At 42.6% G+C, this 27,751-nt stretch overlaps 5 protein-coding genes across 8 annotated transcripts in view; 4 read left to right on the forward strand and 1 right to left on the reverse strand.

Annotated features, from left to right (window-relative positions):
- LOC108605328 overlaps positions 1–2,602 on the forward strand; it is a 20,179-nt gene extending 17,577 nt beyond the window's left edge. Inside the window, exons 12-13 of the mRNA XM_033294405.1 lie at positions 219–1,009; positions 1,079–2,602. Of these exons, the coding sequence (XP_033150296.1) occupies positions 219–1,009; positions 1,079–2,108 (1,821 nt within the window). The 3' untranslated portion in view covers positions 2,109–2,602. The remainder of the gene's footprint in view (positions 1–218; positions 1,010–1,078) is intronic.
- Positions 2,603–4,435: 1,833 nt separating this feature from the next.
- Positions 4,436–7,849, forward strand: LOC108605483 (mitochondrial ornithine transporter 1). Of its 2 annotated transcripts, XR_001915382.2 has the most exons (5): positions 4,436–5,446; positions 5,566–6,012; positions 6,937–7,042; positions 7,106–7,454; positions 7,649–7,849. XR_001915382.2 is itself a non-coding variant. In XM_017995176.2 (4 exons), exons 1-4 carry the CDS (start codon positions 4,858–4,860, stop codon positions 7,395–7,397), a joined length of 1,434 nt encoding a protein of 477 aa, XP_017850665.2. In that variant the 5' UTR covers positions 4,436–4,857; the 3' UTR covers positions 7,398–7,569. The 2 variants fall into 2 exon arrangements, 1 of the variants encoding a protein (XP_017850665.2); XM_017995176.2 differs by lacking the exon at positions 7,649–7,849 and having other exon boundaries at positions 7,106–7,569.
- LOC108605474 (FAST kinase domain-containing protein 5, mitochondrial) lies at positions 7,651–10,107 on the reverse strand. The gene is made up of 2 exons (XM_017995161.1): positions 8,230–10,107; positions 7,651–7,756 (listed from the first exon to the last, which is right to left on the reverse strand). Exons 1-2 carry the CDS (start codon positions 10,051–10,053, stop codon positions 7,670–7,672), a joined length of 1,911 nt encoding a protein of 636 aa, XP_017850650.1. The 5' UTR covers positions 10,054–10,107; the 3' UTR covers positions 7,651–7,669.
- A 301-nt stretch (positions 10,108–10,408) lies between these two features.
- LOC108605470 lies at positions 10,409–15,000 on the forward strand. Of its 3 annotated transcripts, none has more exons than XM_017995156.1 (5): positions 10,410–10,590; positions 10,651–13,089; positions 13,148–13,468; positions 13,524–14,319; positions 14,380–14,461. In XM_017995156.1, exons 1-5 carry the CDS (start codon positions 10,527–10,529, stop codon positions 14,384–14,386), a joined length of 3,627 nt encoding a protein of 1,208 aa, XP_017850645.1. In that variant the 5' UTR covers positions 10,410–10,526; the 3' UTR covers positions 14,387–14,461. The 3 variants fall into 3 exon arrangements, with proteins under 3 accessions (XP_017850646.1, XP_017850645.1, XP_017850644.1); XM_017995155.1 differs by having other exon boundaries at positions 10,412–10,590; positions 13,524–14,315; positions 14,380–15,000; XM_017995157.2 differs by lacking the exons at positions 13,148–13,468; positions 13,524–14,319; positions 14,380–14,461 and having other exon boundaries at positions 10,409–10,590; positions 10,651–12,849; positions 12,924–13,042.
- A 3,541-nt stretch (positions 15,001–18,541) lies between these two features.
- On the forward strand, positions 18,542–27,649 carry LOC108605540 (fizzy-related protein homolog). The gene is made up of 5 exons (XM_017995292.2): positions 18,542–18,798; positions 20,357–20,609; positions 25,912–26,145; positions 26,206–26,340; positions 26,410–27,649. Exons 1-5 carry the CDS (start codon positions 18,674–18,676, stop codon positions 27,100–27,102), a joined length of 1,440 nt encoding a protein of 479 aa, XP_017850781.1. The 5' UTR covers positions 18,542–18,673; the 3' UTR covers positions 27,103–27,649.
- Positions 27,650–27,751: the final 102 nt, after the last annotated feature.

Raw genomic sequence — 27,751 nt, forward strand, 5'->3', positions numbered from 1 at the left:
TATTAAAAAATCATGAGCATTATTTGTATGCATCTTTTTTTTTAACAACAATTAATTGGCTAATATGATTTTGATTAAATTGAATTACTTTCATTTTGTTTACTTCTTTAAACGACATTTTTGTCTGTTATAATGTTTATTGTTTGTATTATTATTATTCAGAGTATAACCATTTGAAAGGCAAGCTAATCGCTAATATATAACCGATTCACTGGCAGGTACCCAACGATAATCACATCAACAGCGACAGTCCCATGAGCGCGCATGTTGAGCCCGATTCGCAGCGCTTTGATGCTGGAGCGAGTGCTACAGGTGCTGGTGGTGGTGGTGGTGGTGGTGCTGCCGCTGGCGGCTCCAGTGGCGGCATGGACAATCTGGAGAACGAGCTGAAGCTTATGAAGAACCTGGGCAGCTTTCCCATGCAGATACCGCCGTTGCCCATGTTCCAAAGCGCCTGCAACATTTCGCCGAACGCCAGCACGCCAACAAATCCGCAGAGCAATCAGGCACAGAACGATGTGGATGTGGATGCGGGCAGCACGCCACGCCCGCAGCCCAATGATGCGGATGGCTTCAGTGCTGCGCATCATCGCACGCCGCCTTCGCCGCCGCCCATATCGCCGGGACGCGACTACGCGGGCATGTTTGGTGCTGCTGCCGGCGGCGGCGGCGGCAATGCATCAGCTGCTGGTCCCAGCACGCCCGTGGGCAGTGCCAGCGGCGGCGCTGCGCCGCCAACGGGCGGCAACAATTTGTCAGCATCGTCGCCGCTGCCGGCGCTGCAGCCGCAGCGACGCAATGCGTCCAGCGTGGGCAGCACATATCCCGAGCACGAGCTCATCTCGCCGGCCTCCTCGCCGAGCATACCGCGCTACAACTTCAATGGCAACGACATGATGCGCCACAAGCGCGTCGTCCAGGAGCAAGAGCAGCAGGAGCGACGCCACAACATCTCGCGGCACAATCAAATGTCCAGCGACGAGGAGAACAGCATTATGCCGCAGAATAGGTAAGTGAATGACTCGATAGCTTTGCTTGCTTACTAATCCGCGTTTTGCTTTTTGGGGGGCTTCGGCAGTGCTGGGCAGGACATGCGCATGAAGTTCCCGCAGTCGCAGATCGATCTGATGTACTCCAAGTACGAGAGCATGGCCAGCAACTTGAAGTACAACAGCCAGGAGCTCGACTCGCCCGCCGAGTATCGCCAGAGCAGCAACAGCAATGCGGCGAGCGCTGCTGCTGCCGCTGCCGCCGCCGCTGCGGCCGCTGCTGCCAATGACATGTCCGATCTGCAGGGACTGGACATGAGCTCGCGCTCGAATGCGTCCAGCAATTATCATCACAACTTTCAGCTGCCGAGCAGTCGCTATCACCATCACATCTATGACATACTCTCGGATCGGGAGCAGAGCCAGCAGGCGCAGGCGCAGCAGCAGACGCCGGCGTCGGCGCTGCATCAGGAGCATGGCGGACATGGCGGCCATGGCAGTCAGCTGGCCATGCAGCAGCATCAGTCGGCGGCCATGCACAATATGCTGAGCGAGCAGCTGGGCGAGCAGGAGCACGACCAGACCACATCGGTGGATCTGAGCCGCACGGCCAACTATGTCGTGTCCTCGCCGCCGCAGCTGCCCTACAATCATCCGCATCACGATATGCTGCGCATGGCCTCGCTGGATCTGACGCCGAACACCGCCAACATGGCGGTGGGCAACAATCGCTCGTTCCTCTCCTCGCAGATGCAGCATCAGAGTCGCGAGAGTCTCGAGCATCATCGGCTGCTGTCCACCGTGGAGCAGCATCGCATATTGGCCGCCTCGAATGCCGCTGCGGCGGATCAGCATCGACTGCTCGTCGATCCCACCGCCCATCTAATTATGGAGCAGAACAATCGTCTCGGGCTTGGCCCAGCCGATCAGTCACGTCTGCTGGGCGAGTCCGCAGCTGCGGCAGCACAGAATCGTCACATGGCCCGCAGCTTCGGAGCTTACCATCAGGTAGCCTCGAGCAATTACCATCCGGGCGTGCGGCCACCGCCGGTGCTGCCATCGGCCAATCATCATGCTTCCAATCCATCAAACTATCATCCATTCCCAGCCTATTACTAGACCCCAGACCCCAGCCAAAGTTGACAATTGGGACAGCGTGCAATGCAAAAAATAACAGTAAAATGCCCAATGAGCTAATGGCAGCCCATATGAATGCAAATGAATCCATTCAAAGCACTTATAGTTAGCTAAATGAATCATTTCATTTCAAGCGATATTCCATTCCAGTGAGCTGAATTTCAATTATATAATCTCCATTTGATTGTTAATTTACAAATGATTCAAATCAACAACACTCGAATCGAAATGATTCAAATCATTCAGCTCACTTCATTTCACTTGAATTAATTCAAAGAATTAAACTCAAGCAAACTTCAATTCAATTTCCAACACAATTCTTTTCATTTCATTAAGCTCTGACTCATGTGCCATGTGATTCATTTGCAACTCACTTTGACTAACTACTCACGAGTCCTTGATTATATAGTTGAATTCTTTCTCAAGCGCAAATACATATGTTTCAAACGTAACAAGTTTTGTTCCTCGGTTTTATTCGCATGTAATTCTACTAATTAATTATATATATATATATATAGCATATATATATTTATTGTAAGCTCTAAATGCAAATAATATTAATACACAAACAAAGACACACACACACAGCATAATTATAAAGCTTATTATTTAATTGTCACCACTATTCGAATTATATGTAAACATTTAATGAACATGAAAATAATATTTAAAACAAAAACAAAAGAAAATAACCATACTGTGTGCCAATATGTTTAAGTGTAAATGCAGTTTTATTCGCTATTACTGGCAAATAATATAATTTTGTAACTATAAAATAATACAAATATTTATAAACTGTATAGTTGTATATGTAAATTAAATAACAATTTAAATAAGTGACTACAAAAAGTAAACAAAAGAAATAATTTAAAAAAACGCATACAATACAGCTTTTAGTTTAAACAAAAGTGCGCCGCTGAGTTTGTATAAAAAAAATGGAAAATATTTAAAAACAACATAAGAACTATGCGAAAAAGAAATAAGTATGCATTACTATTTTTACACCAAAGAACAAAAACAATGGCGAAAAATGAGAAAATAATAAACGAGTACAAAGTGTTGAGTAAATTGAGTGAAACGGGCCCCAAATCAATAAGAACTTTGCAAAAGCCCCCAAATATACAAACTCAGCGATAAAAACATAAATATATATATACATATATATAAACATACATATATAACACAGCTGTCTATATAGATGTACTTGTAATACATATTGCATATATGCAGTATACAGTTTGATCGGTCAGGAACATAGCCTCAAGCTCAAATATAACATTTAGCCCTGATTGTTTTTTTTTTTTTTTTTTTCTGTGAAAAATATGCAATTTGCATTTGTTTTTTTTTCATAACATGACATAGACATACTTATACAACAATATATTTATATATATTGTTTAACATATACATAAATGTACTAAAAGATATATAAATATAGCAAGTAAATTTAATTAATGCGTATAGTTTTATGTAAATTATTAAAAATAAACAATTTAAACAAAAATAAAACGCTACACACACACACACAAACACACAGACACACGTACACAGGCACACATACGCATGATAATAATAAAAATAATAATATGGTGTCACATGTATTTATAAACAATAGAGTGCTACTGAAAATATACATAAAACAATGCACATCTGAAAAAAAAAATATATATAAAATACAAAAATAAAAATAAAAAACAAACGCTGATAAAATTGATATTTACATATGGTGTAATAAACATTATCGATTATTAATAAAAGCCACAAATTATTTGAAACAAAACAAATGTGTGTGTGTGTGTGTGTGTGTGTGGTGTGTGTGTGTGATACTCATGGGTTGGTCATGGGTGCAGCTAGGATCGATTGATGATTGTCATCATCCAAGAACAAAGTAAGGTGATTATGTCTTCGGTTTCAGTAGTCCAAAAGAAATAAGCCCCTGGATCGAACATGAATAAACTTGAGTAAGTATACTTCTATAATATGAAATCGAAAAATTTCTTATTCTAATTAATTTAGAATAATTTTTGTAATAATTTTCCTTTATTGACTGTCGACTGTTCTACAATTAATAAATAACTAAATTCCATTAATTGAAAACTGTAAAGGTTTCTCAGTCATAATCCCATGATAGATCCCGTTATTCCAACTTTATGATATTATAGAATCTTAGCATTGAAATGTATGTTCCAGATCTTCAAGCTGTCAATGCTGATGCGTATTTGTTTATACATACATATTTGTTTTATAAACAATTTGGAGCTGTCACTTACGAGTGTAAGAAATTAGTTACAGATTTAAGTGTACTATACACACGTGTATAGATAATCTATTGTTATTAAGAACATACATATATAGACTTTGGATTTTCTCTCCAAATTTCTGTTTAATAATATGCCAGATGATTTTACTGTACTGCAGGCGGCAACAACAACAACAACAACAAAAGCAACAAGGTTAATAACGGCAACAACAACAACCAGGCGGATAAGCAACCAAAGTAGTAGCCACAGCATAACGGCGACAGACACGATAAGAGCTTTACAGAAACGAGAGCACAAGCAAATGCGCGAGCGTGGCTAAAGAGCGGGAGAGCGGCAGAGAGTGTGAGCGCGGCAATAATAATGACGCAATTGGCATGTCAATGATTAAACTAGCAAGCAAATTGAACTTAAGTATTTAAGAGAGAGAGCGACCGAAAGAGCGAGAGAGAGTGTTGAGTTTTGCTAGTAAGATGTCGCCGACGCCGGCAGAGCTGGTAGCGCAGCAAAGAGCGCAAAGCAACGGTGACAGTGAAAACGATAGCAACAGCAGCAAAGGCCGCGAAACGTTAAAGAGCAGAATATTAACAACTGTATACGCAGTAGCAGCGGCTACAACTATAGGCAGAGGTGGCGGCCAGCGAGGTGGCTCCGCTGTTGCTGCTGCTGCTGCTGCCGCTGCCACCGCTAGCGTCGCGCCCGCAGCTTTGCCCGTCGAGGTGAGCAAGAGCGAAAATGTTGAGAGCAAGCGACCGCCGAATGTCGGCAGCAGCAAAGTGGGCAGCGAAGTGCTGATAATGACCCCAGAGCAAATCGCAGAGGCGTACGAGAGAGCGCTGGAAGAAGAAGAGCGACAGCGCGAGGCTGAGGAAAGCAGCAAGAAAACATTACTGAATCGCTTGCTCAGTATATTATCAGCGGCCAAAGCGTGTCGAGACGGTTTATTGTATTTTGTTGGTCGAATTTTAAGATTTATTTTGCAATTAGACATGCATGGAGGCGGCACAGGGAACAATATTAATTTCGTGGAGGGACTCATTGACTTCCTAGCCGGTTCGATTGGTGTGTATGGCCAGCCACGTGCTTTTGCCCAACGCCGCTCTTCGCGTATTTCATATTTGTTTACTTACTTTCATTCTCTGTGCTTGTGCGCGCTCTCTCTCTCTCTCTCTCTCTCTTAGGCGGCGCGGCTCAAGTTTATGTGTCCCAACCACTGGATACGGTTAAGGTGAAGATGCAGACATTCCCGGAGACATACAAGGGCATGTTCGATTGCTTTATGAAAACGTATCGCAAGGATGGCGTGATGCGCGGACTTTACGCCGGATCGGTGCCGGCTGTGTTTGCCAATGTGGCTGAGAACTCGGTGCTGTTCGCCGCCTATGGTGGCTGCCAAAAGTTCGTTAGCTATGCGGTGGGCAAGGAGAATCCCCTCGAGCTGACCGTCGTCGAAAACGCTTGCGCCGGCTCTCTCGCCGCCTGCTTCTCCACGCTCACACTCTGCCCCACCGAGCTGATCAAGTGCAAGCTGCAGGCGCTGCGCGAGATGAAACATTTTGTGGAGCCCAGCCAGTCGGCGGATCTACGCACGCCCTGGACGCTGACGCGCTATATTTGGCGCACTGAAGGTGAGTACCAATCCTAATCGTCAATGCAATTTGCCTTAATTCTAGAGTTGAGTGATTAGATTAAAAGAGTATAAATATGATTTTTGTTTTCGATATCTGAGGCTATTGCCATAGGTTCTGCCTATCAGCGCACACACACACCCCCTGATTTGGCTTTGATTAATATTAATAATTAATCGCTGATACGCAAAAGTTAATCAATTGCGTTGAATTTTTAATTTTTTGATATCCAATTCAAGGTTTTATTTTCTTTTCAATTATTGCCCAACAATTTGATTTATTGCGAGCTAAAGCTTTGCTTAATGCCAAAACTAAATTAGCAGCTTATCAGCACTTGAATTATTTATACATATCATCAATAAATTTAGCGCGAGATTAAGTAACAACTATTTTTACAATTGTTATTTAGCATTAACAAATTTATTTCCTGAGCCGCACGCTGTGCTGTAAACTGCGTTGATAAGATTAACAAATCTTTATGAAATTTACATAAAAACTAAAATAGACTTAATACTAAAAAAATAACATAAAGTGTGCAACAATTGCTTGTGCTTTGTATTTTACATTGATTTTTATGAATGAATCGAGCCCATGAATGAGCTGAGTAGCAACCATGGATAATACAAATAGTTATTGTTGTTGTTGCTTTTGTTATTGTTGTTATCAGTCAAGTGGAAATTTACTGCATTTTTCTTGATTTTAAGTTTCGCTTTCATTTGCGCCTGCCTCAAACAATGATAAGGGAATCTGCAGGGTGCTGGCTGCTTAGCGGAGGGTTGGGGTTGCTATAAATAGAGCAACTGCGTTTCACGTGTGCATGCAACAAGGTTAACGTCAACGCTTATCATTCGCTTTACTCCATTCTATGTCGTGTGTTCGCATTCGCTATCTCGCTCTAATTCATTTTATTTACTTTGGGGGCAGGCATACGCGGCTTCTATCGCGGTCTAAGCTCCACATTCCTGCGCGAATGCCCCGGCTACTTCTTCTTCTTCGGCAGCTATGAGGGCACACGTGAGCTGCTGCGCAAGTAAGTGTCCAGCAGTCAAGTTCACTTGACCGACCAATCATCTAATGCATTTATATTTTGCAGACCAACTGAAAGCAAGGACGACATTGGAGCGTTGAAGACCATGACCGCTGGTGCTGTTGGCGGCGTCTGCCTATGGACATCCACGTTTCCCGCCGATGTCATCAAGAGTCGCATACAGGTGAAGAACCTCAACGAGGGCATGTTTACGGTGGGCGCGGACATTGTGCGACGCGAGGGCGTTCTGGCGCTCTATCGTGGTCTGCTGCCTTCCGTGCTGCGCACCATTCCGGCGACGGCGACACTGTTCGTTGTCTATGAGTACACCAAGAAGGCTTTACACGCTTCCCTTTGATCCACAGCCACGCCATACGCTCCATTCACTTTGAAGATACTGACAAGCAAACGAGTTGTAAGTTGTGCATATGACCGCGGGCGGCCACACACACACACACAGACGCACACACAGACACACACACGCATATATACATTCATATATATAGCTCCATGCATTATTATACAAATCTTTGACTATTTTTTGCTTTTGTTGTTGTTGTTATTATTATTATTATTATATGACTACTATTATTATTATTGTTAATGTAGCTTAATGCGACTGATTGCTATTTAAATGTTGACCGCCTGACGTAGGCGCCGCTTGAGAAAGTCCTGACGATCCATCGTTGCCAAGGCGCGCCACTCATGCCAATAGATCTAGTTAATGGAAAAATAACAAACAGAAAACAATTAACACAATATTACAATACAATAGAAGAAAAGAAAGTCTGTCGTTAAAAGTACAAGTACTAGTTCAATCATAGTTTCTTTTTAAATAATTTTTTTTTTTTATATATAAATTACAAATTAAAGCTGAGAAATGCAACAGGGCTTTTAAAACAAAATAATAGTAATTGTAAGCTAAGCGCAAAATTATGAAATATTAGCATAAGATGTCTTTAAAAATTGTTATACTTAAAATTGTACAGTAGTTGAATTTTTGTTTCTACAACATAAATTAATAAATACAAATAATAATGCAAATATTAAATGTTTTCGAAAAAATAATTATTTTGAAAAATATAGTAAACTGTTATATCTGTATAGCTATATAGCTATAGCTATTCATAAATATCAATTTGAATTTTTCTTAGATTTAGCTAATTCACCACACCACTGATAATACTCACCACAATGGGTTTGTGTCCCAGCTGCCGCAATTGTCGCAGCTTCATGTCAAACAGTCCCGTGCAGCGATCTTTGTCGCGTATAACATTATTCCAGCCAGCAACTACAAAAACCAGCGTATCCACATGCTCCGCATCCTGCTCATCCAGCAGATGCTGCCGCGTAAGCAGCACACCACTATAATCCGCCGGACAGTCCTCGGCAATGGGCAGTACACATTTCTTTTGCCGATCATAGCACACAACCAGATCGCAGCGTTCATACTGCGGCAGGATGTGCTTGAAATGAACGGGAAAGCGCAGCAGACTGGACACAGAGTCGCGTAGCTCGACTAGTATGCGATCCGTATTGTTCAGCTTGTAGCGTCCATCGCTTTCGGGTAAATATTGCGTATAGAGTTTGCCCATTTGCTGGCGCTGGCGCTCAGTCAGTCGTGGGCCAGTGTAGCTCTCGCCCAGCAGCTGTGCCAGGCTATCCAAGTGAAAGTACTCGCGACCCGGCATGCCAGAGCGATAAGTATGGCGGAGAAAGCGCGGCTCCAGCGCCACAGACAGCAGCTCCGTATCGTATATATCGCGCATGGAGAGAAACTGCAGGCAGGTGGTGTAGCAGCGTGGATAGCGCAGAATTTCATCCATGCGCTCACGCAGCGCTTGCGGCATAAGCTCCAGCAAACGCTGCTCCACACCGTTGGCCGTGCGCAGATTAAACAACGCGATGACCAGGCAAATGCGTTCCAAGTCCTTTAGGCGCGCTTGTGGCAACTCACGCTCGAAGCGCAGCAGCACCTGTTCGATAAGTGCATCATTGCATGTCTGTAGCTCACAGCCCAGCAGTGCCATATGCAAACACGTTAGCAGCGACACACGCTCCACCTGCGGCAGCAGTGCCTCCAATAGTTGCTGCAACGCCGCCACTTGCGGCAGCTTGCTGCTGTAGCGCAGCACTTTGAGCAGCGCCACCAATGTTATGTCCTCCACGCTATCGAGCTGCGCTCCTAGTCGCTGATAGAGCTGCTCTACTAGCTCCGGATTGCGTATGGGTGTTTGTGTTTTGAAGAAACCCATGGCCATGACGCCCAGCTCCTGCAGCGTCAGTTGCTGCGAGCATTTCTGTAGGTTCAGCTCAAAGTCAAACATCTCAAACACTTGACGTCGCAGCAGGTTGCACAGAAACATGCACTGCACCAGCTGCTCTGGTGGCAACTTGCGCAGTTTGCGTCCCAGTTTGCGCAACGCCAGCCAAACATATTCGCCTATGCGCGCTAGTCCCAGCTGATACCAGGCATCGCATACTAGCAGCAGCTGCGTCTGTTTCCATTGTTCGACGCGACGACAGCATTCAATGTCCAGCGTATTCCATAGCTCCATATAGTTAGGCGTCTTGGTGGACTCGGGCGTGGGCAGCTCCTGCAAGCAGCGCAATGCGTCCAGCAGCTGCTCATCGCTAAAGCGATGCAACTGCTCGCAGTATACGCGTATAAAGTTTGTGAAGCGTTCATCGCTAAGCTGTGTGTTGGTCTGTGCGCAGTACTGGGTCAACTGCTTGAGGGCACGCTGCAATTCTGCCGGCTCTACTTTCGACGGCGGCGGCTGCAGCACGTCTTGTGGCAGCAGCAGGGGTGCTGTCAAGTCTGTTTTGAGATACTCCTCTGTGCGTAGTATCTGATATGGTTTCACTGAGGTTGCCAATACTTTGTGCGCAAACTGATTCTCTGCATCCACAAATGCCTTTGCCGGCATTGGGGCAGTACTGCTTAGCTCACGCTTTAACAGCGTGCAACGACTGGCCAGACCGTGCCGCAGGCATCTCCACGTGTTCCACATCTTATAATTGTGCGTTTTATTCAATATTGTTTATTTAAACGTTCTCATAGTTATGTCAGTAGCAGACAATACCCGTGGCGCCAAACAGCTGTTATGCCAGTGCTGCCCACCCTCTTTTCATGGTATATCGAATATTATTGTTTATTTGCATATCGAATCGCTCGTCGCAACGCGTCGTATTGTAGCAATGCTGCCGTGAATAAGTAATAACCATGTTTAACTTAAAGCTACATTCTTCGCGCCTAACACTATCGAGATGTCTATCGATTAGAAGGCAACACTTGATTTCGATTTACTGCAAAACGTTCAGCAGAAGGACAAAACTTTTTGATGCATTAAAGTTTGTGCAGTGCTATTAGTAAGCGTGACAGTTGCTTGTCAATATAATGTACACAGTAGCAAGTATTAAATCTAGAAGCAACTGAGTTAGAGTTTTCTTTAAAAGCTCTGTGTGTTTGATAAAAGAAAATAGAATGACAGAGCCTACAGTGCGCATGCTGCTAAAGGGGCAGAACAAGGAGCGACATGCAACAGAGGGTGAGTATGGGCAACAAGTTTAGGACCATGGCTAACAAAAGCAACATTCATTTGATACAGCTGAGCAGCCACCAGAAAAAACACCGCATCAAGGCAGCAACACTGAAACCTTTTTGAAAGAACAGCAAATAATAGAATTGGTGCGCCTGGAGCCAGCGCTCTACGATAGAAAACACAGTCACTTTCTAGATGCAAACTACAATAAGCAAGTGTGGCAAACTATTGCCAATCAAGTGTCCATGAAGCGCTCGCAATGCCAAAGCATCTGGCTTCAGTTGCTCTTCAAGTTCAAGCGTCATGCGAACCGCTTGCGCATTTATAGTCGCCTGGACAGAAAGCATGAGCAAAGCCGCCCCTGCATGCCACACGAGGAGGAGTTGTTGTTTCTCTATACGCATTTGCCACCCTATGCGCTACCTGAAAAAGAAAAATCCAAGCGAGAACCAGAAGTAGTTGTTGTGGATGAGGTAGCTGTGCCAGAGATAGCTATGCCGGCAACGGCAACAACTGCAGCGCAGGCTACTGCTGTACCCGCCGCAGCTGCAGACGAGATCATTGATCTGGAATCGGAAATGTTTGAGCACTATAGCACCAATAACTATCATCAGCGTTTGATTGAGGCAGTGCGGGCCTATCCACAGCTCTATGACACACGCCATCCCGATTATGAAGATTATCGCATTCGCGGCATTAGCTGGTGCGACATTGCCAATGAGTTAAGCGACAAGGCCACCAAGCTGATGAAAACCTGGATGCAGCTGCTCACACGCTACGAATGGGAGTTGAACCACTGTCAAGCTGTCAATCGTACGCAAGTCTACACACAGCTTGCCTTTATGGAATCCCATATACGCCAACGCACCCATACAGTGTGCAAGACATCGCATTATTTAAAAGGCAACTGGCTTGAGCCCGTTGAGAGCTTTCGCGGTGTGATGACGCTAATAAAGGCACTGAAGGCTTTGCCCGATCTTGTCGCGCAGGTGGAGAACGGCTGGTGGACGAAACCAAGAACAACGGTAGAATATCATAATCTCTGGGTGTCGGTGTCCTACAAAGTGAAGGTGAGCCATCAGCGCTGTGAGGTAACCTGGCTGGGCTTGCGGTCATTCTATCAGGAGCTGGCCAATATGCGCAAGGCGGGCTATCGGCTGCAGGACAAATGGTTCTTTGAGAATCTAATGGCCGAAATAGTCGATCCGCCAACAGGCATATACAAGGTGCTGTCGGGCGGGCTGCTGACTGGAGGCAAGGTAATACCACTGAATGAGCCGCTAAGCAAAGCAATTCCGGCAAAGAGACCAAAGCTAAAAGTAGTAGCAACTACAGCAACAGCAACGACAGGAACGTCAACAATAACAACAGCAACAACAACAACAGCGCTTCAGATAATTAAAGTGCCGGCAACAACAATGCTCAAGGCAGTAACCATAACACCAGCATCAGCAGCATCACTAAAAGCAGCAAACTCGTCAGCAACAATACTAAAGCTAGCTACAGCGACGACACCAGCAGCAGCAGCTAAGCCTGGAGTGCTAAAGCTGACATCAGTAAGTCCAGCAGCAGCAACAACAATACCCATTCTATCAGCAACAACTATTGGCGCCAGAGCAACAATAATACCAACAACAGTAGCCGCACAGCCCACTGTGCTGACCATGCCAAGACCTATAACGATTACACCACGCATGCCGCTCAAGCTGCCCGCAGGCTTGAAGCTAACACCGGTGCCTGCGTCTGTGGCTACGCAGATGATTACCCCACCTGGACTGCAGGTAACACTGCGTCCAAAGATAAGTACACTAGTGCGTTCAACAGCGACGCCACCACCGCCGCCACATAATCTGATCTCAGCGCCAGCCTCCACGCTCAAAGTCACCAGCGTGAAGTCGCTAGCGCCTGCAACGGCAACCATAACAGCAATCAAAACGACCAAGGAGCTACCTTGGATACAGGCCAGGCCACTGCATGCGCTGCTATCGCAGCCACTTATTGTTGCAAAACCCAAAGCAGCAATAATTACATCACCGCCACCGCTGGTGGCCATAACCAAAGCAACATTACCAGTTAAATGCGCCAAGAGAATAGATTTGGACAGCCTGACAGCAGCCACAAGCACCAGCACCAGCACCAGTACCAGCAACAGCACCAGCAGCAGCAGCCAGAGTGACAACAACAAAAACGGCAAAAAGCAACAACCATCTGGCGGCGTCATGAAAACTCTCAGCAGTAGCAAACACGATAGCCCCACCGGTGAAAGTAAGACCACACTCACCGGTCAGATCAATAATCATATCATTACAGTGACCTATGTTTCTAAACTTAATTTAAAGAAACTGAGCGTCACTGGTAGCTTTCAAGCCGAGATGAATAACGTGCGCCTGTCTCAGTTTATACGCATGGTGTTGTCTATACCGCAGCTACATAATACCGAACCCGATCTCGAGACACAGCGCAACGATTTTTGGCTGCTGATTTCTAAAAAGTTTTCTATTCATGGCAAGTATTGCAGGTGTCATCATAGTCATAGCCACACTATAATGTATTTTCCTTACAGAGTGTTCCTGCATTGCCATTTGGCACTTTCTTCTCAACAACATGCAGCTGCTGCCTAAGATTGGGCCACTGAAGGAGCTCACTAATCCATTGAAGGGTCTAACCAAAGTCTGGAAGATATCACATCGTTTATTTGGCAAATTTGATGAAATCGCTTGTAAATATAAATGGGCTAAACATAAGAGCGTGCTGCCTGACTTTATCAAACTGATGGCCAAGTCGGAGCAGCTGTATGCGGATATGCGCAGGTCGCAACCAGCTGCAGAGCCCAATGCTGCGGACTTGGACGTTTGGCGCACAGCAGCTGAACAATTTCCAGGCAGTAAGTGCCAGCAGCAATAGCAGAAAGCGTGATTTGATTGACTTTTCTATTTCAGTGAATCATCTTGATGTTTGGCAAATGTTCAAATTTGCATTCAAAACCTATATGGAGGATCTGGAGCGTGGCATTGAGAATCCCTGGCCGCAGAACTGGTGGCAAGCACTCGAGCAGCTTAGATTCCTTGTCAATGTGCGCTATGTGCCATTCGAGCCGTACTATTATATAGTGCATCGCAAAGTTACCGATGAGATTAGGCGCTGCAGCATGTATGAGGCGCTAATGCGACCCACAGATAAAGCAGCTACCGCAAAGGCACAAGAATGCTCCACAGAATCGCTCCTAGCACGGGAAATAGAAGAAGCAAAGCGTTTGTTTGACGTGGAAGCAAAAGAGCAACGCATGCGTCGCCAGCATAAACTAGATTCGACTGATGCTGCTGAGCAAGTGGCGGCTGCTTCAACTTCAACATCTGCTCCGCCATCTCCAGCTACAAAAAAAAATGCGAACCCAACTTCAATGACTGCTGCGCTTCCATCTCCGCCTGCTCGTGTAACTTCTGCTCCACCTCCACCTGCTACAACAGTTAGTCCTGCTCCCGCTGCAAAATGTAATGCTGCTTCAACTTCTGCTCCTTCTACTACAAATATTGGCTATACTGAGCAAGATCTCAAACCTAATAAGGATTTATTAGATGCTCTTGCTAGAAAATGCGGCGGTGCAGCCAAAATAGATATCTATGAGCTAACGCGCTTGATGCGCTGCTTTCCCAACTGCTATATCAAGTCCGCTAATATAAAACAGCGCCGTCATGCCTGGCAGCAAGTGGCAAAGGAGCTAAACATGCGTTGTAGGTGACGAATGATTTCTATTTATATTGTTTTCATTTTGCTGTAACACTTTACATTTTGCAGTAAGTAATTGCTTGACGGGCCTGCAGCAGGCGATTCGTGGCATGTACAACATGCGCCTGCTGGATCCAGAGAAGCGCTGCGGCATGGCGCAACGCTATTATCAGCACATACAGGAGATTTGTACGGAGGTCAACGATCAGCATTATGTGGCACAGCGTCTCTCCAAACAGCAACTAATCGAACCCAAGGGCACACTCGCACAGGAGCGCTATATGCCCGAAATTAATTTGACTAATTGCAAACCAGGCATCGTATTAAAGAACTGGTCAAATGCTATTGGTAATTTGGATAGCAAGGACCCTAGTCGCTTGCAAAAAAAACTGGAGATTATTTTTGCCCAACATGCCGCTTCGGCGAATATAACTTGGGCAAATGTGCTGAAGGAGGAACCTGAGGATGAAAGTGATGAGCACAAGGATGGTGGTACTCCGGATTAATATATATTTGCTGATGATGGCTTCTTGTAAAGTATTAATATATTCATTAGTGTTGATAACTATGATTACTATTTATTTACATACATATATGAAAATCTCACTTCTCTTGCTGTTTGTAGAAGCATACACATACACATTCACACAACACACATAATTTACTATAAGATAATCTATTATATGTGTAATGTTGATAAAAATAGATGTTATTTGCGCCTTAAATGCATTTGATTTTATTTTTGCCAATGACCGCCATAGATAATATGTATTTCAAAAATCGACAGCTGTATAGCTATCGAATAAGAGCACTAAATATTATGCCAATCGGTGTTTGTGGCGGCCGGCTAATTTCCTGCTCGACTACAAGCTGGCTCGATATATTAGCAACAACCCTAATAAACAGCTTGTGGTGGTGGATAGACGATTCGTTTGCTATGCAATAACAACGAAGCCCAATAACAATTCGGAACGGTCTCGCAGTTGTACCACAACTTAATATATTTTTGTAAACCAAGCGGCAATAAACAAGTGAGGCTCGAGCGCAGCGCATCAAAATACACTAACAATAAATAAAATCAACAAATGCCGTTAGTTTGTGTACAAATCGCAACGTGAAAAAGTGATGCACTAAGCCAGCAGCTATGAAATCAAAATTAACCGTTCTTGTAGTGTTTTGCGCGTAAAAACCAACAGAGTGCAACTAAAAGTAGAATAAATTGCAGAAATAAGTAAGTAAGTGTGTACAGTGTGTAAAGTTCAAAGTGCAGTTGCAAGCAATTGCCGAAGCAACGGGGCTGAACCAACATTTGTTTAAAATACGCGTTGCACTATTTTTCTAGTAGCTGTACCAAAGTGTGAGCGAAAGAGATAGACGCATGAAATAAGGGGGAGCGTGAGCGTGCGTTTGTCCATACGTCCGTCGGTCTGTCTGCTGTCGCTTACTATATGCAGCTGGCTTGCTGGCTGGCGGTTGCGTGCGTTTGTGTTTATTTTTTGTATAAATGTGCCAGCGTGTGTGTGTGTGTGTGTGTGGACAATAAGAGGGAAAACAAAACAACAAAACGCTATTGATGCAAATTTATAAATTAAATATTTAGTCATAAGCATGAACATTAGATATTAGGTAAATGCTTAAATTACATGTGCGTGGGTGTGTATGCCGCTCAGTCTATTGGTCTCCATGGAGTTGGTCTTGGCCAAGTGTCCTTGACATGATTACACTTTTCATTTCCGATACGCTTTGTGTGCACCTCAAGGCAGTCAGCGGCGTTTTTTTTTTTTTTTGCTATCGATTACTGACCTTAAAAACTGCTCCTGTCTCGACACGCGCTCTCTCGCTCGCTCTCAGTCACAGCGGTAGCAAAGGGGTGGCAAAATGCCTTTTATGCTATCTTTGTTTTTGCTATTCTGCTTTGCCTTATCACGTTTTTTTTTAACCGCATTGAGAGCACTATCTACTGATAAGCTAAAGTGTTAACCGCAAACACAAGAGGATGAGGATGAGGTGTGCGGTTTTTCCAAGCAGCCAACCAAGTCGTTCGTTACACTTTGCAGATAGATGGCATGGAATATATTTATAGCTGAGAAAGTTCAAGTGCAGCCGCAGCCAGCGCGGCTCTATCGCTGTGGGAGCCTCAATTTTGAGGCTGTTGTAGTATCTGCAGCTGTGCGCTACCAGTTGGTGGTGGGGCTGACTCAATCGCTTCACGCTTGGAGCCATTATCTCAGTGTCTATAAATGTCGAGCGACTTTTCCTGACCTACAGTTCAAATTTAAACAGCAGCCAGACGCAGACAACAAGAGCAGAATAATACAAGGCTAAAAATATCGAGACAAACATAAATTATAGCCCCCAACTAAAAAGCGCACATACGTATATATTATATATATGTATATATATATATATATATATATTGATTGATTGGGACTTTTCCGAAAATTGTTTAAAACTATGCGGGCGTTTGCACGTAAGCAATTTTTATTGTTTAAACATAACTTTTCGGGTTGTATTGCTTACCACATTTCAAGTGAAATTAAATATTATCTTTATACATATTTCACTTTTGATTTGATTGTGTAAACTTGCGCATTGGCTTACAGTAAAAACAAACTGCGTAGTCTCTTAACCTGCAATTCCAACGAAGCTGAAGCGTTCGCTGGGAACAAATACCCCTTGGGGGCTAATACGACCCACCCTAGCAGTGGGCCCAGTGCTGTGAAAAAAAAAAAAAATAAAGAAATCAACTTGTTGCCGTCTCGGCTGCTTATCGAATTGCAAAGTTGGGCGCGACATGCTCATGCAGGCAGACAAATGGGATTGGGAACGATATTGACTCATTAGCCCGCATTAGTAATATACAAAAATTCGTGTGTACACATAAAACAAAAATTTGTTTGCCTGCGATAGCGAGAGTTATCAGCACTTGCAGCTACCTAGAACGCGAGGCATACGACATACCTGCCACTGGTGCTTGGCAGGACGCGGACGCGGCAGATGACGCGACATGGCAAAGTCAATAAATGTGAACAAGTCTAGTCAAGTCGCGTCGAGTCTGTTAGCAGTTAGCTAAGCATAATTTAATTGAAAGTTAATCGATTGTATCGATAAAATCAACGTTAGATAGGCTGGGCGCCTCAAATGTCAATAGCGTAGTTGATGTTTGTGTTTTGCTAAAAAATTTAATAAACATTTTATATATATTTTATATACAACAAGCTAAAATATCAAGTTATAAAAATTTATATTTTGCATGCAACATTCTATGCGCCTAGCCCATGAGTTGAAAGCACTTTTCAACTCGCTCCCAATGCGGAAGTCTTATTTAGCCTGAATGCATTTAACGCTGCGCTGGGTAAGACACACACACACACACACATAGACACACTTGGACAAGAGGCAAACAAGCAACAGTTAACGCCCAGCAACTAATTGAAGCAAAGCATGCAACTTGCCACATGTGCCGCCGCCGCCTCCTCCTGCTCCAGCAATTAAAGCTTACGCCCATTAGCACGTTGCTTAGATCTGAAGCTGCTCAGTAATTCAAAGCGCATATTGCGATTCGTTCAGAACATGACAGAGGCGAGAGCTGGAGCTTGGAGTCGAGCGCGTTGCTGTGATTGATACGCCCACCCCAACAACTGATTAGCCATGCTGGGCAAAGAACTCCAAAAGCCTAAGCAACAGCAAATAGAAATAGCAACAAAAAATCAAAAAAAAAAACAGAACAACATGTTGGTTGTGATGGGGACATTGATTAATGAGACAACTTCGACAAATTCGTATTTTATTTAAATTCCCATAGTTACAAGCAAAGCAGCAAAAGTAGACGACTAGCTGAATACTCTACTGAAATGAACTATACAGACATTATACACTTAACTAACACTGGGACACATAATTATTGTTTCTACACTTGCGCTTGGCTAAGCAACTCTTTTATACCCTTTAATTAGCTAATCGTTGAGCGTATAAGAAACAGCAAAAAACATGCAAAACGTGCTGCTAGCACATAAACAATAGAAATAAGCCTTTAAATCAATTCTAATTAACTCTAACTCTTGATTTTTTCTTTCTTTCTCTCTTTGCAGCACACCTTACATATATATATATAGTTATTATATATATATACATATATATATTTTGTAGACCAAACACACATCTAAGCACAAAATTAACAACGTGCAATTTATAGCGGCGCGGCCTTTTCGTTAACAAATCTTGTATATACTTAAATATTTCTATATATTGTATATAATTTTGCTTTTGGCAAATACACAATTTAGAGTTTATTGTTGTTATTGTTGAAATTGTTGTGTTGTTAACTTGGCTTACAAACAGTTGACAAGTGTATAGTGACGCAATGTTCAGTCCGGAATATGAGAAGCGCATATTGGAGCACTGCAGTCCCGTGGCCAGAAAAATCTACAGCAATAATCATGACAATTATCCATCGCCCACCTCATTGGATCGCTTCATACCCTGCAGGTGAGTGAACTTTATACAACTGCCCCACACCCCTCCTGTGCCTGTGCACATCCCGTTATAAAATGCAACGTCATCTTTTCCGCTTCGCAAGCGTTTCCATGTGCAGCCATAAACAAGTGTAAAGAACAAACAAGAACAGCAACAACAAAAACAACAAAAGAGCAACAGCAAAGCAAACTACAAAATCTACGCCTCGTTGAGCTAACGGTAACCGCACACTATAAACATTATCGCAGTCTCCTTGCTCACTATATGTAAATACATATATATACTATATATATAGTTCATATCTGACTGCAATTGTAGTTTAACTTAAGGCAGGCTTGCAGTTGATTGCAAAATTATTAAGACATTAAATGCATAAAAAATAAATTTGCTGTTGCAAACAAAAATATTAAATAAATTTTAAAAATTGCTAATTTTGATTTAAAAGAATTAAATGCATACAAGTTTCATAGTAATTAAAATAGATTGTCTAAATTATTAGAATATAAAATCTTTAGAGTGCAAAATGATTTATAAGACATCAAATGTATAAAAAATGACAAAAAAAATTATTAAACAAATTTTAAAAATTTCTAATACTAATTTAAAAGAAAAAAATACATTAGAAGTGCCCAGACTAATTAAAATTAAAAACTTTAGAGTGCTTAATGTTAAGCCAAATGAAATGAAAGTTGAATAGAACAGAACGAAAAGTAAAACTTAATCTATTTATTAAGCATACTACACTAGCAATCACTTTATAGTAGCTTAAACTTAATACTACTTAGCATGAACGCTGTTAACTAACAGCGGCTTAGCAGTTGCTGTTAAGCAGCAGCAGCTTTGACTTCATTTGAATTGCCTTGTGGGGCTTTTGTTGCTTTAAATGAAATTGATTTATGACAGGTGTGGAAGGAAGTTTGTGTAAGTGCGTTTGGCAAAGGGATAAGCAGCAAATTAAATTATAAGCCACAGAGGGGGTGGCGGGTGTGTAGCCGTTGAACGGAACCGGCAAGCAACGCATGTTGCATGTTTAATAGTTGCGTCAGTTTGTGTGCAATGCAATGCGATACAACAAAAATTATCAAACAAATAATAATAATAATAATAATGATATGAAAAAAAATTCTCTCACACTTGGAGCCCAATTTCATGGCAAATTTGCCAAGTTAGCAAACATTGCGAATTGCGAATTTGTTTGCATTTGACATTCAATATACATATATATGTGTATATTATATTTTTGCACGTTGCACACGTTTTTTATGTTTTATGAGTCAAATATAGTAATAATAACAATTGTTGGGTGGCTACGCAGGGGGGGGGGGGGCTGCTTTTCAGTCTGGCAGACACACACACACAATTGAATTGAATTTGAACGCGTTTGCATAAATTTACTTTTGCAATTGCTATTGTTGCTGCTGTTGTTGTTTGTATAAATAATTTATATATCAAATTTGTTGCTTGCAAATATCACAATTTTTATTTATTTTTTGCAAGGCTAGCTCTCTAAATTTGCATTGCATTTTAAACTAACAATTGCCTTTTCCATTTCGTCGTCGTCGTCGCGCAGGGCCAACAACACTTGGCAGACGAGCTTTGCATCGATTATCAAGTCGAATGATAACTCACCACAGACCAGCAAGAAGCAGCGAGATTGTGGCGAGACCGCTCGAGATAGTTTGGCCTATTCCTGTCTGCTAAAGAACGAGCTGCTCGGCTCGGCCATAGACGATGTTAAGACGGCGGGCGAGGAGCGCAATGAGAACTCATATACGCCCACGGCGAAGCGTTGTCTCTTCAAATATCAATCAACCACTAAGCAGGTAAGCCAACCCCCCCAACCAACCAACCCCACACCCTCGGACAGTTGTTCAGCAATTTGTTGCATTTAATTGAATTTGCAGTCGCAGTTAATTGAAGCTTTAGTTATTGCTTCAATGCACTCCACAGGTCATGGACATGAACATTGAGCACTTGACCGACCGAGCGAGCGAGCGAGCTACAAAATAATTGAAATGAAAATCTGCTGGCGGCTGAGAAAATTCCTAGCCAAGTACAACTATCTAATGTTTCTAACTAAGCCGACTGTCAGTTTTGTTTGTCTAACTTCTAACCGGTTTTTTGTAAAGTCGCTGATGAAAATGTTTCCCCTGTCCCTCTCTGTCTGTCTGTCTGTCTATTTTGTAGCCTATAGACCGCAACGCTTTGGGGTTAACACACTTTGATTTTTTCTTTTTCTACACAGCCGGTTTGCTATCTCTTTGCCTTTAAAACATTTTTCATTCATTTCTTTTTCACTTTTTCATTTGGCTTTTTGATTTCAAGTGTTTCCCCAACTGTTGCTGCCACTTGCCACTTGCTGCAACCAACTGCTGTTTATATGCCGCTCGTCATCATCATCATCATTTGGTTTGACATATTTGCGCGCTTATCAGATTTATGGTTATACTTCAATTGTCGGCACGTTTAACGCTTTGCTATAGTTCATTTTTTCTTCTCTCTCTCTCTCTCTCGTTTTGTGTGTCTTTGGCTTTTGCTTTGACTAATTTTTGACAGTTGACACGTTGCCATAGCCGCCGCAACGTTCAATTGTCCGTCCGTTCAATTGTCCAAAGTGAGCAGCAGCCCAAAAACAAAAGGCCACGATTCAGCTGCTAAATAACATTGAAAGATCTCCAACTACTTCAGTGGTCTAAAACGACACTTGAGTCAATAAACAGACACACACACACACACACATACAGAGACACGAGCAGGCCGAAAAAGATTGAAACTGTTGTACGTAGACAGGAGCGGCCTCAGTAAAAATATTCAAAAGATATTTCATTTCAATTTGCTAGTTTATTCTTATAATAAATTCAATAATTTCTTGAATTAAATCAAACAATAAGAGTTTATTTTACAATAGCTCTTAAGCATATAAATCAGCTCAAATTTGTTATACATTTGTTATACATACTAGGCTCACTTTCATACGCCCTGTTAAACGTATTCACTTTAGAAAGTATATCAAACTGTTATACATACTTTTAGCCAAACAATTAAATAAAAAATTGTATATATCATACTGTTATACACATGCGATTTTGAGTTACACTAAACTGTTATACATTGTTGCAGCACTTGGAGTTTACTCTAAATATAACAAACAAACACTTATACATATAATAATACAATGTATACTGCTCTGACATACAGCAAACTGTTATACAACAAACTGTTATACAACAAACTGTTATACAGCAAACTGTTATACAGTAAACTCTTATACCAGCAGCAGCCGCTTTGTGCTTTGGGCCCCTTTTATTTTAATGCTCGCTGCGCTCCTGAATTTCTTCGCTAGCGCTGCTCTAGCTGCGACTTGTGGCTTCAAGCGCTCCATTAACGTGTTATGCTGGCCATCATAATAATTTTGTGTGTTGCTAACAAAGTCTCTTATTTATTATTTGTTGTGGAGTCTCGCATTTGCTTTGATTAATGGCATACTGTGGCTTCAGCTTGGCTAAGCCATGTGCCACGTTTGTTGGCCAAAAGTAACAATTATACATGTGTGTGTGTGTCGCCTCAATCAGTGGCCATTCATCTACATCACGCCCACACAATTAACGCAAAATAGCCGTTCAAGTATTTTTTTTTTTTTGTTTTTTTGGTAGGCTGAAACTGTAGCTTAGGCCGTTCCTCCCCCCCTGATTGCTGCTTTGGAGTTTTTGGTCATAACAAATAACGCATATAATTCAATTATGAACGACCGCAAATATATTTCAGCTCATAAATAATGGCCCAAAGCCAACACGTACAGACTTTTGACGCATTTGAAGCACACAGTAGCTGAAGCTATATATAATTTATAGACTCTACACAAATCAGTTGTCAAAATGCGTATAAATGTTGTGTATAAATCAAATGTGCACAAAATTTCTCAATTGTCTTGAGCTTGAGCAACACTTGCAGTGAATTTTCTTGCCCCAGGCAAGTTGCTCAATTCGAGGCACCGCATTATAAGCTTGAGTGCGCTTCCACACCTAGACACTAAGCTCATCGTCTCGTTGTGGCTTTTTATTATAATTTTATATATATAAATATGTATTTTTTATTTCTTGCTGTGCACCTGTGTGTTAGCCCAGTTGGTCATTCGAATAGCCATTATGGAATTTATAGAAAGACTTTTGTGTCTGTGGCTGTGGCTGTGGCCACATGCGAATTGTTTGTTTTATTATTATTATTGTTATTAATTTATGCAGCAGACATTTGCATTAGCATAGCATTAAGCGCTGCTTCAAACTCCAAAGCGAATGACCAGCCATCCGCTCTCGCTCCCCTCTCCCCCTCTCTCCTCTAGCGCTGGCTGCTCTTGTTGTCTTAGCTTTATGGCTGTTTTAAAAGCCACTTGGCTTGGCAATTTAGTGAATTTAGCGATTATAACTAAGCAGCCAACACGTTGCGACAGGTTCATGCACGCACACTCATGCACAGACGAACAGACAGACATATATTTGTATATATCTATTTGTATTTGTATTCGCTTTCCCATTATCATTAATATTAACTTGGCTTTCACACACCGCATTCCCCGCTCACATTTTTGCGTTGTCTCTCTCGCTCTCTCTCTCTCTCTTTCAACTCACTGCGTATACTTGATTCGTTTTACTTCTGCTGCTGCGACTGTTGGTTGGCTGCTTTGTTTATTTAATTTATAAAGCACCGCCCACCATAAGCAATAACAACAAATGCCGGCCGGCAACTTTATTTTGTTGATTTCTGGCAAACTCCAAACCGAATTCGATACGATAAACGTTTTTAAAATCTTTGTCTGCTCTCTCTCTCAGCACATTGCTTGCCACTTGTTCAAGCTGAAGTTGCTCAATTTGAAATTGTTAGAGACAAGACTGTACTTTTTATATAAAACGAAAGCCACTCTCAACTTTGAAAGAGAATTGTGTGCACCTCTGAGTGAAGCTGAATGTAAATTAAGGCAATATAAGAAATAACAAATTATAATATTAATTAATATTATAGCAATAAAATATTTAAATCGCAGAAAATCCTTTAAAGCCAATTAGCTAAATTTTATTGAGCAAAGTTTAGTTTGATTTTGGGTTCGTTCGTTTTATTTATTAAATCTATTAAATATAAGAAACCATCAGTTATCATAAGAATAAAAGTAATAATTGAAATTATTCATTTAAACTTATATATTAAAAAGGAAAGCGCTGAAAACTCAACACCCCACTCAGTAAAATTTTGCATTGAGGCAAAGCTAAACAAATTCTTAGAAAGTATTTCAAGTTTTTCTTTGTTGGCCTGTAGACTTGGCTTACACACAGAACGCTGTACAAGCGGAAGTGATGTTAGGTAAAAAAAAAAAATAAATAGCGGCTACTTGATAATTTTTTACTTTTGATTGTTGTTGTTGCTTAAGTTGTTAGCAACAAGAACAATGACAAGCGACTGATGACAAATTCAGATGACAACAGCTATATACAGAGGCTTGTATTACATATACATATGGTATATATATAGATATATATGTGTGTGTGTGTGCGTAACAACAAAAAGGCAAAGGCCAAGAGTTGTAGCGCAGATTTAATCGCGAAAGCAACAACAAATTTTGCTGTTTTTGGCTGTAAAAATGATTTTGTTTATTTCTTTGGCTGGCTTTTTGGTTTGAATTTCCTTTGGCCATGTGTTGCTGGCAACGTTAACACAATTGAATTTCTAATAGGCGCGTCGCATGTTGGCAATTGGCAGTTGGCATCGAAAAGCATTTAAATTTAATGGCAGTTGCTTGTACGCTTTATGGTCACCACATGACCAATGTGCGCCATCCAGTCGGAACTGTTGGACCAGTTCGGAGTCGTTGCCTATGCTTTTTATATTTTTTAACTGCCGTCGTCTGGCATTCCCAGAAAAACAAAAAACATTAATGTGTGGCCATTGGCCAAGTGCAAAGTGAGCATTGCTCTCAGCTCAGCTCAGCGCTCCACGTATCCAATGTAATCTTTGAGCCATTCAAGCGCACACGCAATTCGAAGCACAGACATATGTATGTGTGTGTGTGTGTGTGTAATACACTCATGGTTTAGCTTTTTGTTAATGTAATTAAGTTCCGCAAGCACTTGCGGCCTCTCGAGCTCTCGAGTCGCGTACGCTTGCATGTTAATTGAATTAAATGTTCATTTGGCTGGCAAAGCAAATTAAGAGCAAACACTTGATCCCCCCAATTCAACCCACAAGCCCAAATACAACTTTTGGCATTCCCCAAATATTAAAACAAAAGTTTTTATTCTACTCTGTTGAAATAGTTTGGGCAAACTTTTAGCATTTATATATACAATGAAATTTTTGCATTTAATATGGAATTAGTTCAGCTACCCCCAGAGCCCAAAGTGTATTTTGCAAATTGTTTGGAAAAACTTTAAGCTTTGAAATGCATAAAATTATTCTATACTATAAAATGTATGTAGGGCAGTTCTTATATTCAAATGCAATTAGCTCAGCAGTCGCTGAAGTTTACAACTTTAGCTTTAAGCTATTTGACATGCATGGCAATTTATATAAAAACTACTACAGCTCAAATTGGCAGCATATAATTTATTAATACTGCAAGCTTAAGCTTTGCAAACTGCTTGAAATAAATGTAAATATTTTATAGCAGCAGAAAACTATATACAGCGCTATTCACTATATCAAACGACTGCAATTTATAATTGATTTGACAGCAGACCCCAATAGGCTTACTCCAGTTTCGACGCTTTGGCATGCAGCGACGTCAATTGGAGGCCTAGGCATGCGTCTATTACAGCGAATTGTGTAATCTGCTGCTGGGGACGCATATGCTTAACACACTTCCTATGCAAACAATGCCCAGAGCACCGAGCAGCGCTTGGGGGGCAGAGCGAGGTAGCCGCTTGTCGCTTTTAGCACCGCAGCGTTAATTGACGCCGCCGCGTACGCGGCAAGCAAACAAATCATTTTCGACTAGCAATTGTTTTTATATTTATTTTTGTGTGCTTCTTTGCTTTGGCAATTTAACGCTAAGCTTGCAACTGGATCAGCGACAGTCGCCCCCACTATTTACTAAATTCATTCTCAACTCAACTCTCCATGTTCTTTGCCTATTTTTAGGACTACAATGGCGAGTGCCCGTACTCGCTGTCGCCGGTGAGTGCAAAGAGTCAAAAGCTGCTGCGCTCACCACGCAAAGCGACGCGAAAGATCTCGCGCATACCATTCAAGGTACTGGATGCGCCCGAGCTGCAGGATGATTTCTATCTGAATCTGGTCGATTGGTCATCGCAAAATGTGCTGGCTGTGGGACTAGGCAGCTGTGTCTATCTCTGGAGCGCCTGCACCAGTCAGGTGAGCAGTCAAGCGGCCAACGCTTAGCCACAAACATTATTAACAAATTGCATTTTGCAGGTGACGCGTCTGTGCGATCTGAGCACAGATTCCAACACAGTTACCTCCGTGTCCTGGAACGAGCGCGGCAACACCGTCGCCGTGGGCACGCATCATGGCTATGTAACCGTCTGGGATGTGGCAGCCAACAAACAAGTGCGTCTGACTTTAGCTTACACATGCGTATTTATTATAAACTAAACGTTTATTTTATGCACTTTGCAGATCAACAAGCTCAATGGGCATTCGGCGCGTGTGGGCGCCTTGGCCTGGAACAGCGACATATTGTCGAGCGGCTCGCGAGATCGTTGGATAATACAGCGAGACACACGCACGCCGCAGCTGCAGTCGGAGCGTCGACTGGCGGGGCATAGGCAGGAGGTCTGCGGCCTGAAGTGGTCGCCGGACAATCAGTATTTGGCTAGTGGCGGCAATGATAATCGTTTGTATGTGTGGAATCAGCATTCGGTGAATCCGGTGCAGTCGTATACGGAGCATATGGCGGCAGTGAAGGCGATTGCCTGGTCGCCGCACCATCACGGACTGCTGGCCAGCGGCGGCGGCACTGCGGATCGCTGCATACGCTTCTGGAACACGCTGACGGGCCAGCCCATGCAGTGCGTGGACACGGGCTCGCAGGTATGCAATCTGGCCTGGTCCAAGCACAGCTCGGAGCTGGTCTCCACGCACGGCTACTCGCAGAACCAAATACTCGTCTGGAAGTATCCATCGCTGACGCAGGTGGCCAAGCTGACGGGCCACTCGTATCGTGTGCTGTACTTGGCGCTGAGTCCGGATGGCGAGGCGATCGTTACGGGCGCTGGAGATGAGACGCTGCGCTTTTGGAATGTGTTCAGCAAGGCGCGCAGTCAGAAGGAGAACAAGTCGGTGCTGAACTTGTTTGCCAACATTAGATAGGTGCAGCCCCCCATTTGGATGTTTGGAAAAGTAGAGAAAAAAAAAAACAAAACGGAAAGATGAAAAAACCCAAAACACATCACGCAACTGCTGATGGGCACGCACCACCTCCCCCCAACAATAATGTGTGGGTGTGTGGGCGTTGACTGAACGTAGCGCCAAAGGCAAGCAACTAACCAAGCAAGCAAGCTAACTTACCATTTAGCAATTAACCAATTAAACAATCTATCAATCGAGAGAAGCAAGCAGCCAATAAACTAACCATTTGATAACTAATTATTAATTTGGGGGCTAGACGCGCATTCACAATCCGGATGCGTGCTCATTTATTAACCATCATAATTTACTAAATTTACGTTTAAATAATTGTCACACGCGTATGCTGCTTCGGCTGCTGATGCTGATGCTACTGCTCCTGGCCCTCAACTTGGTGGCAGCCAGCTTTATGTGCAACATATTTTTGAAACTAGTAATGTAAATAACTCTACACGGTTGGGAGCCGAGCAGCAGCAAAGCAATAAGCAGACAGCTACAATACACATAAACACCTAATTATATTTATATATATATAATATATATGTATGTTTAAATAAATATATTTAAATATATATTTATTTATACCTATATTTATGTTCATAGTTATGTTTAT

This window comes from Drosophila busckii, chromosome X (assembly GCF_011750605.1).
Source record: "Drosophila busckii strain San Diego stock center, stock number 13000-0081.31 chromosome X, ASM1175060v1, whole genome shotgun sequence".
NCBI classification, from domain to species: domain Eukaryota; kingdom Metazoa; phylum Arthropoda; class Insecta; order Diptera; family Drosophilidae; genus Drosophila; species Drosophila busckii.